Consider the following 17078-nt stretch of genomic DNA (forward strand, 5'->3'; position numbering starts at 1 on the left):
GTTTAAAAATGTTGTGGTTGTAGATAGGTCTGTCACGATAATCGATTAATCGAACGATTAAAAAAAACAGGTCTAATTATGACACCCTCGACAAATTGACACGCGCATGTATGCGTGTTTGTTTCACTCGCTCGTTTCTCTGTACCACACACGCTGGATGACAAGAGGGTTCGATCTGTAGCTGTCTGTGTGTGTTAGTTCTATAGTGGTATGAACGGAGAGAATGAACCCTCATCTCCTCTCATTCAGCCTCTGACAGAGAGTGCTAGAACCAAATTACCCTCATGAGAAAGCATATGCTAACATGAATGAAGGCACAGAAGGGATGGTTTCTAAGGTGTGGGAATTTTGGCTTCAACCAGAATGAACAAGGTGAGCGCATGAACACCGACAAACCGATATGTTGCATTTGTTTGAAAGTAGTGAGGAGGAAACCGTGGAACATGATCAATTTTTATGCACACCTGAAATACAACCATCCTTACATACAACCTCCAAAAAAAACTACCGCTGGTGGTGCAGCAGAGCCTCCGTCCCAACAGTCGACGCTTACTGAGGAGTTTGGTAGGCAGAGCAAATATGAACAAAATAGCGCAAAATGGTGAGCGCTCACAGACCGCATCACTCGCTACATTGCAAAAGAAATGCAACCATTCAGTACGGTTGAAAAGACAACATTTCGGAAAATGTTACAAATGTGACAGGCATTTTATGCCTTCATAATTAAAGAGAAAATGGGCTCAGAATTTGTCTGTATGATACAAGCAACTTACGTGTCAAGCTAATGTGGCTCACACAGGCACACTATATTTGAGTACCACCTAGTGATTCAAATGTGAATTACACCTCTCATGACAATAATTAATGAAAAAATAGTCTAAAAAAATCACAATAATATCAATTGACAATCATTTGTAGCACGATTATTGACCAGAAAAATGTATCGTGACAGGCCTAGTTGTAGATCTATCTAACCATAATTAAGCACTAAAAATCAATTGTGTTTTTATTTAAGAGAAAATATGGTATGCATGACTGTCGCAATTCGTTCTTGAGTTATAAAATTGTGCGTACTCTTGGTTTTAACACGAACTGTGTATTTTGTGTTAAAGTTACCAATTTGTGTTGTCTGTTGTCTTTTAGGGGCATTCATCCCAGCTGTACCAGTACAGCCTGTCGTGATGCGGTACCCAAATAAACTGGTATTATTCTTTATATCTCAATATTACTATACGTTGCAATTAAGAAAACAAACGACTGCTAATACCAAACTAATATGGATACCACAGCATATGTTTTCAAGCCAATATACTGTATACTCAACAAAAAAAACTCATGCAATGTCATGCATGAGGTGATGCCCGTGGATGAATGGCACAATGGGCCTCAAGATGTCGTCACGATATTTCTGTGCATTCAAAATGCCATCAATAAAATGCACATGTTTGTTGTCCATAACATGTGCCTGCCCATGCCATAATCCCATCACCAACGTGGGCCACTCGATTGGCAACACAAGACATCAACATTTATATTTTTGTTGGGTGTATATAGTCGTCCCTTGCCACTTCGCGGTTCAAATTTGTGGCTTCACTCTATCATGGTTTTTCAAGTAACTATTAATTAATAAATAATGCTGTTTTGTGGTTGAATATGGCCTATTATTAGTCAAAACATATGCAGAATTAAGCATTTTCAAGCATAAAAATGGCTTAATGAACGAAAATACAAATATAAGGCTTCAAAGACGTTGACTTAGTTCCTTTTTACAGACCAGGCTTAGCTTGTACGTCACAGGAGCATCACATGACCACTCTGAGGAAGACTGCAATTGGGCAGTCAAAACTGTCAGGTACTAAAAAACTAGCTAACTGACTGTTAGAATGTTTAGAATGTACGAATGTTAGACCAAATGAACCTCATTGGATGTTGATGTAGTATTCGACACATGTAATGTTTCTGTAATGTTCGGTGAGGCACACAAGTGCCAGACTTGATCGCCGGAAAAACAGGCTTTTATTGCAGGTTTGAATTATCTCACGACAGGCAAAATAATCCTTCCTAAAAATCCCTAATAAAAACACGGGCTACTCTTGCGGCCGGGACCCACGGCAAACTGAAACGCAACTCTGAACACCTGATGTCACTTCCTGTCCGCCTCTCACTCTGCTTCACAAGCAAGAGTCTTATTTATGTCTTATTTATAAATATTATGTCTACTATGTTGGGTAGTACGAGTGATTTATCAGCTTTGCTTAAATATGTTCCATATTGTTTGTAATTTTGTTGTATGTTGTTCGTTTTTTTAACGTAAACGGTAAATTTGTAAAACTAAAATTTTTGTACGTGGCGGGTGCCATTATGGTCTGAACGCCTGAACTAGCATGTCTGATGTGGACATTTTCCGATGACAAAGACATGGAGATGAAGAAGACTGGTTGGCTTCAAACACAGAATGGTAAGTGTAAATTACCTTGGAGTTGCTTGTCCTTCAATTGTTGTTTTAAATCGGCTTCTTAATGAGCGTAAAGGAGTCTTAAGAGCCTTTTTTTACTGTACATTTCGTCGACGCCCCGCCGTCAACATATCACTGTGAAACTATGTTTTATAACGTGTTATGCTTTGAATGCTTGTCGCTATGGTGACATAGTGTTTAGAATACAATATGTAAATAAGACATGACTTACTCTGTTCTGTGGAAAACTCTGACGCCGTTCTCCTTTTTTCCTGTGTAGCATAGCAGCAGGAATAGCATCCTAGCATCCAGAATGCGTTTGTACTTCGAGCCAAATGTTTCTTGTAAAGCTGTTCCTTCATAGCAGTCTTCAGTGAAATGAACGCAAGGCGATGATCCATTTGTCTCTTGTTCCCTGTACTTGCTTTCGTTCATTGTAGTCTTATACTTTCGTCTCTTGGAAAAGAAAAACGTGCAGTATCACTCTGACACTGTGAACAGCCAGTGGCAACACAACGTTTTGGCATGACTACTTTTTGATGAAAAATATACCAAACAAAATGGACGAGCTACCTCTAGAAGGGTTTGTTTTAGAGCTGCGCCTTTGCCGCCTGTCACATACAAAAATGTAATTTTTACGAATTTACCGTTTTCTTTCAAAAAACAAACAACATAGAACATAATTACAAACAATATACAACAAAGTTGATAAATCATGTCAGTGACCCTTTAAAACCGCATTTAGAAGGTCGTGGACAGGTTTTCCATGCTCTAACTACGAAAAAATTATATTTTTAAATAAAGAATCCTACTTGGCCGAAGTTGACTGGTCACGGTAGGGTCTGGAACCAATTAACCTCTAAACGAGGGATTACTCTATAGATTTGTTGTAGATTCAGTTCAGTTTCTCTCTGTCGTTTAACTGAAAGAATATTTGAGGGTTTTTGTTTTTTCTTTCTTTCTGATCTAATTATAAATCATTTTAAGTTATATCAATCTTTCAAGTTCAATGGAGCATGATGCTTCTGGTGACATTGGTTGACAGATTAGAGGTGTTTTCAGACTGACTTAAATTTATTCTAGTGTGCTTATATTCATTGCATAATAACAATATGCACGTGTGGTATAAAGGAAACTAGAAAAGATGTGCTTGAAATGGATGATGTGTATTTCTTTTTTTTCCTTGTGAAGGACACAATCACATGGACATGGCAAGGGCCTGGAGCGTAAGTATTTTTCCTTCATGTACAGGAACATATTCTATGGCATTTGACAGTAACACTGTGAAAGTCTTAATGTTTTTTTGTGGTTATTAACAAGGGGTGATTAAAACATGACAAGATTTCTCGTTTGGAGAAAAGCTGTATTGCGAGAACAGGGCAGGCAGAAGCACAGGGCCCATTTGTGGAATAATGTGGCTCATTGCAGAAATAAAATAAACAAAAACTCAGCAAAAGTGGAAAATGGAGCAAAAAGGCAACTAGCAAAAGCTCAAATAATAACTAACTAATAACTTATAACACAAAAACACAAAGATTTGTCTTTAAATGTATATGCATATGTTTTTTTAATTCTAAATTGTATTTATTATTTTTTTTATTATAAATATCAAAGGACAGCTCTGACGTGAATAGACAAAGTCAAGTAGATAAGAGAACAGTGAGCTGTATTAGTATTATTATTATTATTATTATTATTATTATTATTATTGTAATACAGTGTATTATTGTAGCAGTGGTTTATTTGGTCTAAAAAAATGTTGACTATTTTTGAGTGACAATAAAAATTTCAAAATGCACCTGCAGTCTTTTGTGGCTCCGTTAAATTTTAAAAGTCTGTTTGTTCAGTCATATTTTTTCATTGTACTTAAAAAAAAAAAAAAATGAATGTTAAAATGTCATCTTGTTTTATTCTCGTTGACCCAATCATGTGCATCGTCTCATCTCATGAGTTGGGTGACTTGTGACACTCCTATTATTAACACTATAACATTGTTTGTTCTAAAACATCAGGTCATTACTATAGTCTTTTTGCCACGCCATCTCTCAAGCTAAGCTTTGTATATGTGTTGTTTTCATTCATTTTTTTTTTTTTTACTCTAGGTTTGAGATCTTGTGGTTGACACTCTGCCAGCTACACAATGAGTTTGAAATAGAGGTAAGTGTAAAAGCATTTGCCAGTACCATTTGCATATAGAGTACCTCACAAGTGAGAACACCCCTCACATTTTCGCTGATATTTTGTTATATCTTGTCATATATCTTCAGCACTGAAGAAATTACACTTTGACCCAATGTAAAGTAGTTGGTGTACAGTTTGGTTAACAGTGTAAATGTACTGTCCACGCAAAATAAGTCAACAGACAGCCATTAATGTCTAAACCGCTGGCAACAACAGAGAGTACACCGCTAAGTGAAAATGTCCAGATTGTGCCACAAATGTTAATGTTTTGAGTGGATGACGTTACTGCCTTTTAACTCTCTAGGAAATGGGGTTTACTAGAATTTCACAGGTTGCCTCTGGAATCCTCTTCCTCTCCTCCATTATGACATTGTAAAGCTGGTGGAGGACACCTTGCACTCCTCCACCTTCCGTTTGAGGATGCTCCACAGCTGCTCAAAAAGGTTTAGGTCTGGCTGGTCCATCACATATATTCTCTGCTTTTTCAGCAAGGAAGTGGTCGTCTTGGAGGTGTGTTTGGGGTGATTATTTTTGACTACTGTCCTCTGGCCCTGTTTTCCAAAGGAGGGGGTCATACTCTGCTTTAGTTTGTCACATTCCATGTTGGCATTTATGTTTCCGACAGCCGTTTGACGCAGAGTTCAACGTATGGTCTGAGCATTGACAGGCTGGGCCCCCAAGCAATGTTGGCAGAACTCCTACATCTATTTTCCAGATACAATCTCTCGATGTGACTCAAAGCAAGTGCACTCAATTTCTTTTGGTGATCATGGCAAAGCTTGTTTTGAGTGGAAGCTGTCCTGTTAAACAGCTCTATGGCCACCGTACTGATGCTTGGTTTCAGGATGTTGGTTTCAGGATGTCTTATGACGTGGAAAATCCTTATGTAGACCAACAATACTTTTTTTCACATCCTTAATTTGCCAGGAGGTGCCATGTTGAATTTCCTGTGACCAGTATGAGAGAGTGTGGGAACGTAACATCAAATTTAACACACTTGCTCTCCATATACACTTGAGACTTTGTAACACTAAAGGGTCACATGACACCGGGGAGAAAAAATGGTTAATTAGGCATAGGGGTGTACTCACTTTTGTTGCTAGCGTTTTCAACTGTAATATAAGGTGCTGTGTGTTGAGGTATTTTGAGGGGGCAGTAACTGTACACTGACTACCTTAATTTTCGGTGTATAAGCCGCTACTTTTTTCTTAAACTATAACCCTTTAGCGTATATAGCGGTGCGGCTAATTTATGTCTAAGTTCTAATCTCATGACATTTCCTTTACTTTAGAATTACTACTAATCATTTAAATACCGTGCATTGCTGACACGGTGAGGAAACGGTAGCTCTTTCTGTGGCAGGAGCCAATCACGAGCTATCAGTGCACTTACGACGAGCTTGTCATCTTCCAAAGAACCCTAAACTCATTACACAGTAACTTAACACTCAAAAGGTGCACCTAAGAAATATACAAGTACCAATATAAGTTTAAAAGGAAAAAAATACAGCTATTTCAAGTTTTCCCATAATGCATTGCGTCTGAGCAAAGCATTCATTGGTGTCTGCCGGGCGCTGCAATGATGTCAGCCTCCCTCTGGGCTCCTCTAGCTCCCTCTGGTGGACATCCATCGATTTTCTATGCCACTCTTCCTCCAATGAAATACTTTGCTCAGATGCAATGCATTATGGGAAAACTATAAAATAGTTTTCATTTTAAACTTAAACTAAACGTATTGGTACATGTTTGCATATTTTTTAGGTATATCTTTTGAGTATTAAGTTACTGTGTGATTAGTGTTCTTTGTAAGATGACACCGTGAGTCTGACTGTTCTATTGAGTATTGATCTGCAATTTCCAATGGGTTGACAAGCTCGTCAAGTAAAGAGCTGCCTGGTCCTCATGGACTCGTGCGTGCAACAATATGCCACTTTATGATGTGGTGATTTCTACGCCGCTTATCCTAATTAGGGTGGCGGGGGTATGCTGGAGCCTATCCCAGCTGACTTTGGGCGAGACAGGGTACACCCTGGACTGGTCGCCAGCCAATCGCAGGGCAGATATCAACAAACAACCTTTCACTCTTACATTCACACCTATGGACAATTTAGAGTAGCCAGTTAACCTAACATGCATGTTTTTGGAATGTGGGAGGAAAACTGGTAGGAAACGTGGAATACCAGGAGAAAACCCACGCATGCACGTGGAGAACATGCAAACTCCACACAGAAATGCCCAAGCGGAGATTCAAACCCAGGTTTTCCCGATTTCCTGACTGTGTGGCCAACACAGTGCTAACCACTCATCCACCGTGCGACCCCTGACGTGGACATGTGCAAGTCCGGTGTGGCCTATATATATACACAAATCCATTTTTTCCTCTAAATTTAGTGGATGCGGCTTATACGCCGGAATTCACGCTACTTTACATTGTATGAAAGTGTAATTTCTTCACTGTTTTCCATGAAAACATACTAAAATATTTGCAAAAATGGTGTACTCACTTTTATGGTGTACTGTATGCACTTCACACATTCCTGTCATTGTTTTTCCTGTCCAAATTTGTAGTCCCTGAAGTGAGTAAATTTGATTTCCACTCTTCTGTATATACAGGCCTATTTTTGGATATGTCTGCATTTCACAGTTGATAATATATACAGTATCTATCCTTGCCGGTTTATGTACAGTACATTAAATCCACATCTTCTAAGTCTTTGACAATAAATTGTAACTTATCTTAATCATTTATTGAGCAATCTCTTTCTGCAGTTCCTTCCAATTTATACACCCTCTGAGGAGGAGAAAAGAAATCCTGCTCTCTTTGCCATCAATGTGAGGCGTGTCATGGCCACGTAAGTTTTGTAAATAGTGTTTTGTGTATTTGTATTATGTAGGTATCATTTAATTGATATTAATAAGACGGGGAAAATGCCAAGTCAAGTGAGAAATTTTAATTATTAAAACTAAATATCTAAATGCTACTAGACATAAGGTGTGCATATTTATACTTGTAAATTACTGCTAACCAGCGTACAACAAAGGTTACAATTGACTTCCGTCAACTCATCTTCTATGCCGCTTATCCTCACTCGGGTCGCAGGTATGCTGGAGCCTATCAAAGCTGAGAGGCAGGGTAAACCCTGGACTTGTCGCCAGTCAATTGCAGACAACCATTCACTCTCGCATTCATACCTATGGACAATATAGAGTCGCCAATTGACATGTTTTTGGAATGTGGGAGGAAACCGGAGTACCCGGAGAAAACCCACGCACGCACGGGTAGAACATGCAAACTCCACACAGAGATGCCCAACAGATATTCAAACCCACATCGTCTTGACTGTGTGACTTTGTGGCCAACATGCTAACCACTAGGCCACCATGCAGCCCAATTGACTTCCAGTTTACAGCAAATTAATGTTGTACTCATTCTTATGACTTATTAATGTAAAATTCACAAAAGTGAGTACACCGCTCACATTTTTGTAACCATTTTGAGTCTACTATATCTTCTCCAGGCATGCTATAAAAATTAAACTTGGATATACATTACTTGAGATTAGCACACATAAACAGTACGGTAGCCTAAATAGCAGTATAGATTTACTACCCACTGAAAACTACTCAACAAAATACCGTAGCTGGCCACACAAGTGTCTGCCAGAGAGACAGACAGTCAGGCATGGTGGTTGTAGTGTCATGGTGCATGAGTGCTTCTTTCAGTGGGAAACTACAGTTCATTCATCCAGCAAGTACTGTGACATTGAAGTACAGTGTGATCCCCTCCCCATTGCATGTTTGCCAACATAATAAGCTTAACACTCCAAAATGATAATTGCTTTGCTGAGGATGGTGATGGAGTGGCTGAGTATGTCTCCAGAACTGAACCCAATTGAACACCAGGATGGCATCCTCAAGCGGACGGTGGAAGTACACAATGTGTCTTAACATCCACCAGCTCTGTGATGTCATCATGGAGGGCTCGAAGAGGTTTTCCAGTAACAACCTGTGCAGCTCTGGTGGATTCCATGCCCAAGAGGATTAAGGCAGTGCTATACAACAATGGTGCTCACACTAAGTATTGACACTGCTCGCAATCTGGATACGTTCACCGTGAGGTGTACTCACTTGTGTTGCCAGTGATATTTAGACAATAATAGCTGTGTTGAGTTACAGTATTTTCAGATGACAGTAAATCTGTATTGCTGTACAAACTATACACTGACTATTAAATACAGAGGAACCTTGGTTTGCATCACTAATTTGTTCCAGAAGGTCAGACTCTGCCCGAAACGGTTGTTAACAGAATCAACACCGACAGTAAGTCTAATTAATTCCAGAAAGCCAAAAATGTTAACACAAAACACGTTTTTATAGATTTACAATTATAGTTTTACATGCAGAAAACAATTTGAAATACAAATAAATGATGAATGAAATGGATAAATGCATATTTAAGGTGGTGGTTGACCTCACTGCCACTTCATGTCTTTGAACAGTCACAGCTTCAGTGAAGGTAAAAGTAACTTTAAATGTTCTTTTATGCCTATCCATCCATCCATCCATTTTCTATGCCGCTTATCCTCAATAGGGTCACACTTTTATGCCTTATTTGTCATTTATATGCATTTAGAATTGTTTTATGCATGTAAAATTATAATTATAAATCTATGAAAACATGTTTTGTGTTAACATTTTTAAGCCAACCGCTGATGACGTTATAGACAGGTGACGTCATTTCTGGTTTCAGTTGCCATTTAGTTTAGCGTTTAGCTAGCTAATAGGACGCTAACAAGGAAGGATGTTTAGTGCTAAAAATAAATTAAGAACACAGTTGGACTCATGCAGTGTATTAACAACACGGCGCACCTTATTGTACGCTAACCGAAGAATGCATGCAAACTGAGGCAATTTTGTGTAAATTTTGGATGTTAACCAAACATGCTAATCAGGGCGGACGCTAACAGAGGTTTGACGGTATAGCCAAGTTTTCTTTCTATAATATTGCCTCTTGTAAAAGATACAGTACAGTAATCCCTCGTTTTTTTCGTGTTTTTTTTGGTTCCATTATTAATAATACCTAATTAAATAATCATAAAAAATACTTAACTTTTGTGAGATGCTGTATGTACATTGAAGATCTGCTATTGTCTTCACTTTGCACAGAGCCCTAGGAGTGCCCATTACAGATTATTCATTTGAGGACTGCCAGCTTGCCATGGCAGAAGGCCAGTTGAGACTGCCAGTTGACACCTGCCTGTTGGAGTTTGCTAAACTTGTCAGGAGAATGGGGTAAGTTATTCCAACTTCTTGGTACTTGGAACTGAGCACGGACAAAGTTGGGAAAGTGGCATTTTTGGTTTTGTAATTCTATAATTTACCTGAGTATAAATAAAGTAACTATATATTGATTAAACATTCTGACACAGTGGCCTCTTATAGCAAGTCAGGTTCCTGGAAAACCAATGATCCATTAAAACAACTGCTTTAGAAGCCATGCTGAAATTAATTTAATTTACAAGGTTTAAAAGGTTGTGCGAGGAAGTCAAATAACTGACCCATGGTGAAAGAGTCTTATTTCTAAATTCTTTGCTTTTCTGAATGGTGTACAGTATTGATTGAACTGTATATACCATCACAGGCTTAAACCCAAAAACACTGAGAAGGTTCTGCAGGAGTATGGGAACCGTTCCAGGAAGCTGGAGGGACAGAAGCTGTGCTTGGATGGCTTTGCTCAGTTCTTGGATGTGCCTGTCTCAGACATGCTACGAGACATGTTTTCCCTTTTTGATGAGGTCAGAATTTACTGTCTTACTGTCTCTTCATCCTATAAAGTACATTTGAGGCACTTACAGATGCAGGGATGGATATGGTCACAGCTATTGTGTTCATCTTTGATAATACAGTATGTACCAACCTCACTTTTCCAGCATGAAGAAAACCGCATGGATATCAGAGAATATGTGATTGCCTTATCTGTTGTATGCAGACCTGCCAAAACTCTGGAAACAATGAAATTGGCCTTCAAGGTATGTTGCATTTTAAGATGTAAAGTGTGCCTGACATGAGTCATCAACTTTGCTTGATTATATATTGTTTGTAATTATGTTCTACATTGTTGGATTTGTGGAAAGCGAACGGTGACTTCGCAAAAATGACATTTGTAGTTCATGGCGCCTAGCCATGACGAACTAGTTCTTGCATTTCAGCCTCATTTTTGGATGTGATACCGCTCAGCTACACAAACACAGCCGTGTATGAGACAGAAGATGTTTACAGTGATTCTAGCGAAGATTTGGGCAATATGTCAATAGTTTGAGGAGGAATAAACATTTGGAGATGAGGTAGAGAATTTGTAGAACAGGGACTTAAGTCTTAAGGCATGGAGAAGGACGTTAGTGACCTTTAAAACACAGAATGGTACGTTACTCTGGGGTTGCTTATCCTTCAATTATTGTTTGAAATCAACTTCTTAATGAGCATAAAGGGGTTTTTATAGTCTGTTTTAATGTACATGTGGCGTCAAGTTGACGAATGATTGCCGTTGCCGCTGCAGCCCCCCAACCCACATGTATAATGCTTTGCAGGCTTGTCACCATCGTGAAATACTGTTTCGAAACATCATGTTAACAAGACATGACTTACTCTGTTCGGTGTCAACTTTGATGCAGTGGTTGTTTGTCGTTGTTTTGATGCTTTTCCTGTGTACGGGTGGAATAACATCCCTTTTCAAAATGAGTTTATACCCTACTTTCAAGCCAAATGCGTCTTGTAAAGGTGTTTCTTCGAAGCAGTTAGTTAAATGATCGCTGCGAAGGACAGAACTTGAGTTGGACGTTGCTTTGTCTGTTGTTGTCTTAAACCTTCATCTTTTGGAAAAGAAAACAAACTTACAATGTCACTCGGATACTGTGAACATCCAGCAGCAACACAGCGTTTTCGTGCGATTACTGTTTTGATGAATAATATACTGAACCAAGTTGATGATCTGTAGCTGAGAAGCTACTTTAGCTGAGAGGTATTATCCTCATTACGTCACATCTGGAAATGATGCTGAGCTGCGATAACTAGTTTGTCATGACTGGTGCGTTGAACTACAAATGTCTTTTTTGTGAATTTGCCTTTTTTGCTTTCAAGAAATCGAACAATGTAAAACATAATTACAAACAACATATAAAAAGCAAAGTTGATGAATCATGTCAGGGGGATGTTAAGCCCATCTAAGTAGTGGTTTGATTATTTATATTTGTTTTCATGAAAACACCCAAGCGTTTGAATCAACAAAGAAGCTTTTGGAGATTCTTGCTCTCTCTTTGGTGCAAAACGTACTGACATATGTTTGAAATGTTGTCCTGTAATCTTAAAAAAAAAAAAAAAAAAAAAAAAACTTGTTGCATGAAATAGTTTGAATCATGTTCATGATAACACTTGAATAGCATTTGCAATGTGCTCTATGATTGTGGGACGCGTGAAACGTTTCAAAACCACTTTTGAAAAAAAGAAATTTAAGATATTTGATTTCAAGACATTTAATGAGACATCTAATCCCAGAGTCTTGTACTTTCATAACCAAGGTAAAGTAGGTGACAGCAACAGTTCAAGCAATGGAGTGATGTGTTTTTCAGATGTTTGAGGCAGAGGAGGATGGTGCTATCACACAGACAGAGTTGGCAGTTATTCTGCAGACTGCTTTGGGAGTCAGTCACCTCAGTGTAACCCAACTGTTTGCTGCCATTGACAGTGAAGACACAGGGAAGGTTACATTTGGTAAGAACTGTAACAATCCTGCAAAAATACAATGCATGATTAACAATTTCATATTGAACACTACAGATGACGGACACATTGCTAGACCTTTGCAAATTTCGTGCTTATTAAGGTTGTCTGCTGTTTTGCTTTTGGCGCCCTCTCGTGGTGTCTTTGCAGAGAATTTCAGGAGCTTTGTGGAGGAGCACATTGACTTTGCAGAGGAGTATCTATACACAGAAAATGCTGGCCTCCACAGTGGTACCTGTCAACATCAGACAAAGCCAAGACTGTCCATCCACAGCGTGCATGCCACTGCCGACACCAAAATAACTAATGGTATATGCCCTGACTTCAGCCCCAACGACCATGAGAGCACAATAGATGGACTCCTAAAGAAACACAACTGAAAGCGTTGATAATGTGGTGGGGGAAACAAACATCTCTCCGGGCGAGAGGTTGTTGTGTGACGCATACTTGGTAGTAGTTGTATTTTTTTTTTTTTTTTTTTTTTTTTTTTTGAACTGTAAGGGACTACATTTCAGTAACTACAAAGCAGTTGTTTACCTTACCTTTTTGCTAGTATTATGTCCAGACATTTTTTTGGGGATCGGATTCTGCATGATAGCAGCTTTAGAGGTTTCTTTGACATGAATTTTTGATTTCTGTAGCAAGGGTGGAGAAAAGGCCAACGTTGGCTGTTTCAGACACAATGCGTAAATACTTGAAGGGCACTTAATAGTCACAGGGCAATTTTTGTCCATTTTTTTCTCGTTGCAATTTTGAGTAGACTGTGCATGTTTCTGGCAGGTTGAAATCACGCCTTGACAATGAAAGGAACAAAACTGGGGGAAATTTAGACTTTGTTTTTTGTTTTTATTACCTCTTTGCAGTTTTTTTTTTTTTTTTTTTTTAAAGGTAAGCGAGTGCAGTATGTTTGGACGAGTGTTATTTTAGGGCCGTATTAAGGAATACTTATGTAACGACAGACACCTGAGTTGACCAGTGACAATTGTTGGATCACTTGAAGCAATTTTACTGCATCAAGCCACATTTGAGGTGAACTCAGGTCACTAAGTTGACATTTTTGCTATGAGCTTGTTCTATACATATATTTATACAATATTTTTCATTTAGCTCAGGGTTCAGCAAAACAAAAATGACAAGTATACATGTATGATGTCATCATTTTTGACTGGTTCTGTGCATGTCTTTTTCTTCATTGTAAGACATCAGTACTGTTCTACCCAGTCATTCTTTCACTCATTCAAGTGTCTTTTTATGCTGTGATGACACAACGTGGACCAAAAATGTGTTTGGTGATAAGATGTCACCTACTATGCCTGTACTGTTCCTTTCAGTCAGTGGTGTAATGGCTTTAAAGGGAAACTTAGGTGTGGCTTTTGAAAGCACATTTGTATTGCTGGCTGAGATGCATTTTATAAAGGACACGTCATACCTAATTCCCTTTCTGCCTTACATTGCCGTACATTTTTAATCATTCCTATTCAGTTCACAGCATCTAAAGCTAAATCATGCTAAAGGGTCCTATTTTTCTATTAATTCTCCGTACACTGACATGCAACCGTTGGTCAGTAATAAATAAAGAAATGTTTAGAACCAGTTCCTGCTGCCCAACAATGAAAGCTAATTTTATGGTCTCAGTTGTTTTCATGTTCATTAAAATTGTGAAAGGGAAATTAGCACCTATCTTGAACAGATTAACCTTGGATGGGTTGTTTCCTAAAGAAATGTGTTTTTACCTTTTTAGTTTATGACACTGTTTTTGATTTAATACCATGTTTGCATGTATTCCTGTTCTGGCTTTCAGTGAAGCAATATTTCACTTTTTTAAGCCTTCTCAAATATTGTACTTCTGAAGAGTTCTAATATGTATTTTGAATATTCCAAATGCGGGACATTTTGTGAATTTTTGATATACGTATATGACTTATTTTTGATTATTTTTATTATTTTCACTGCCATTACAAATATCTGTGATCTCTGCAGATTGTATTGCTGGTGGGGAAAAATGAGCCACATTCCGTTTTATTTTGTTTCTTATCTGATACTGACGTTAAGTGCTGTATTTCTCCACCACGGTGTTAAATTATTCCTTACTGCTTAGTTGACTGCTCCAAAACTAAATGCAGATTTTGTAGGGAAACCGATAGCCTTGAATCTATATAATTTTTATGCTTAATAAGAGAATGTATAGACAATCTTGTCACAATCAGAAGCTACTCAAGCAAAATGACATTTTGTTTTCAGTTTTGTACACTTGTTAATCCATTTCTTGACTTAAGTTTTACGTTTAGGGCATACATGCTGAGCTAAGCAAACTATGAGTGCACGAGTGTGTCAGGCCTTGAGATGACACCAGCATCGCATGACAGGCCGCATCACTTACACCCTCCAGATTGTACGCACATTTAAATATATATATCTCATATTGAATCTGATGCTTTCCCCTCCCATTCTCCTTTGCTCCCTCAAATTTGTATTTGTCCTTGCACTTTAGTTTTCTTTATTTTATAAAGAGAGTTCACATAATAAAGCATGTTAAGTTAGTTTTCCTTTTTATTAGGAATAGTTCTATTATATGCTACAGTAATAGGATTAGGCAGTAAGAAGAAGCTGCACCTATCCCTGTTCAGAGGGAGTTTTGCTGACGGATGCACCGTTTAGACCGACTCTTCTGCTTTGTCTTGGATTGTTGAACATTTACAGCATGAAAATGAATGACTTTGCAAGCTTGGCATTTAAATGAGTAGAAAAAGGTTGCACCACAGAGTGGAAATGCATTACATGTTAACAGGTTTTTAATTGGATAATTTCCAAGTTAATGTGAACAAAACCATTCAGATTTTGTACATCTGGACAGGAGAGTGACTGTGAAGTACTACTGAAACACAGTGGCAAGGATTTTACTTTAAATGCAATGTTTGGAATCACATAAAATCATTCCTCTGGTTGTATTGGATGCCGTACTTCAAAAGCTTAACTTACAAAGGTAAAGATGTAGCTTATGTCTGTATTTACGCCTGCAAATGTCCTAACTGGGGATGTAAACTTGCTTTTTTCTCCTTTTTTTTTTTTCTGTCTCCTTGCTGTCATTCGGAATCTTGTATTTATGCTGCCTGCTTAACACTGTTTGTCCAACATTGAGCCTAAGAAGAAAGATGTTGTGTACTCTTTACAGAGCGATATTGTCTTTCTGATGGCTCACTGCTCGTGGTCTGAGAAACTGTTTCCTTTGTAGCTTTACTTGAACTCTTTGTCTATACTCAACATGTTTTATTTTAGCAGTGCATTTTGATGAAGAGTCATTATGGCAAGCTACTTTGAATTTGTCTCTTAAGGACTGCTATGATGTAACTTGTTAATGTGACTCTTGGATTTCATTAAAAAACAAAAGCGAACAGCAGGTATGATTGAACAGGTCATTGTGTGGTGGGGGTGCTTGTGTGTTTTGTATGTTTGACGGGAGGACTGGTGAAATTAATCTTAAAGTGAGTTGTCGCTTTTGTGTTTACAGTACCTGGTATGCAGAATTTCACTTAAAACAGCTTACAGAAATTGATCGGCTCTGTCCACATGTGCATCTTTTTAAGAGAAAAAGTAATGAAAGTTGTGAAAAATACCTGGCTAGGATTGAAGTAACTCCTGATTATAATATTGAATACAAAAAAGCTGAAGTACGGTTGTCCCTCCCTACTTAGCAGTCCGACTTTCACGTCTTCACTCTATCATGTTTTTAAAAAATATATATTTATTAAAAAATCATGCCGGTTTACACAGCCTACTTGTAACAACTTATGCATATTTAAGCAAATGTTATATATTTTTTGCCTAAATTGAGCACTTTCAAGCATAAAAATTGCTAAATGAATTAAAATAAAAATATAAGGCATTCAAAAGACTCATTCAAAGACGTTGACGTATTTTACACTGGTCACTAGGTGTCAGTAATGTTACTGCAATGTTCACTGAGGCACACAATCGCCAGACTTGATTGCCAGAACAACAAGCTTGTATTGCAGGTTTGAGTTATCTCACAACAGGCACAATTATCCCTAATCAAAATAGCGACTGTAACACACGGCAAGATGAAACTCAACTCTGAACGCCTGATGTCACTTCCTGTCTGCCATTGACTCTGCTATCCCTAGGGAACGTTTATAGCAACACACACAAGCACGAGTCTTATTAATGTCTTAAGTGGCGTATTTACTTTTATGTCTGCTATTTTGAGTAACACGAGTGTAAAGGTGATATAGGGGTGTTAATTCATGACTAGAGGGCTCTAATGTTTAAAAAACGTAGAAGGTTGTAAATACGTTTTTCTATGCTTAAACTACGAAAACATTCCATTTATAAATAAGGAATCCTACTTTACGGAAATTCACTTATCTCGGTTGGGTCCGGAACCAATTAACCGCGATAAACCGCGGTAAATCTTTACTTGTCTTGCTTGTTTGCTGCTGTAACAAGTAAATTTCCCCGCTGTGGGATCAATAAAGTACATACAATAAAGTACATACAATACAATACAATACAATAAACGAGGAGTACTGTATAACACCTAGCAGTATCTACTTGTGATTTCATGTCAGTGTAAAATCGGCTGTGGACACCAGTGTTCCAACAGTTTACAGTTCATGGCAGGCTTGGGCCATGGTGGTACATAGGTTGTT

The 17078-nt window shown here is 38.2% G+C and overlaps 1 protein-coding gene across 1 annotated transcript in view; it reads left to right on the plus strand.

Moving 5' to 3' along the window:
- The window catches only part of LOC129185373 (lysophosphatidylcholine acyltransferase 1), a 32636-nt gene extending 16547 nt beyond the window's left edge, over positions 1–16089 (plus strand). The window contains exons 6-14 of the mRNA XM_054782355.1: positions 1144–1202; positions 3647–3681; positions 4558–4612; positions 7405–7487; positions 9802–9927; positions 10277–10430; positions 10566–10664; positions 12261–12402; positions 12562–16089. Coding sequence (XP_054638330.1) covers positions 1144–1202; positions 3647–3681; positions 4558–4612; positions 7405–7487; positions 9802–9927; positions 10277–10430; positions 10566–10664; positions 12261–12402; positions 12562–12791 — 983 coding nt within the window. The 3' untranslated portion in view covers positions 12792–16089. The remainder of the gene's footprint in view (positions 1–1143; positions 1203–3646; positions 3682–4557; positions 4613–7404; positions 7488–9801; positions 9928–10276; positions 10431–10565; positions 10665–12260; positions 12403–12561) is intronic.
- Positions 16090–17078: the final 989 nt, after the last annotated feature.

The sequence above is a fragment of the Dunckerocampus dactyliophorus genome, chromosome 7, assembly GCF_027744805.1.
Source record: "Dunckerocampus dactyliophorus isolate RoL2022-P2 chromosome 7, RoL_Ddac_1.1, whole genome shotgun sequence".
Taxonomy (NCBI): domain Eukaryota; kingdom Metazoa; phylum Chordata; class Actinopteri; order Syngnathiformes; family Syngnathidae; genus Dunckerocampus; species Dunckerocampus dactyliophorus.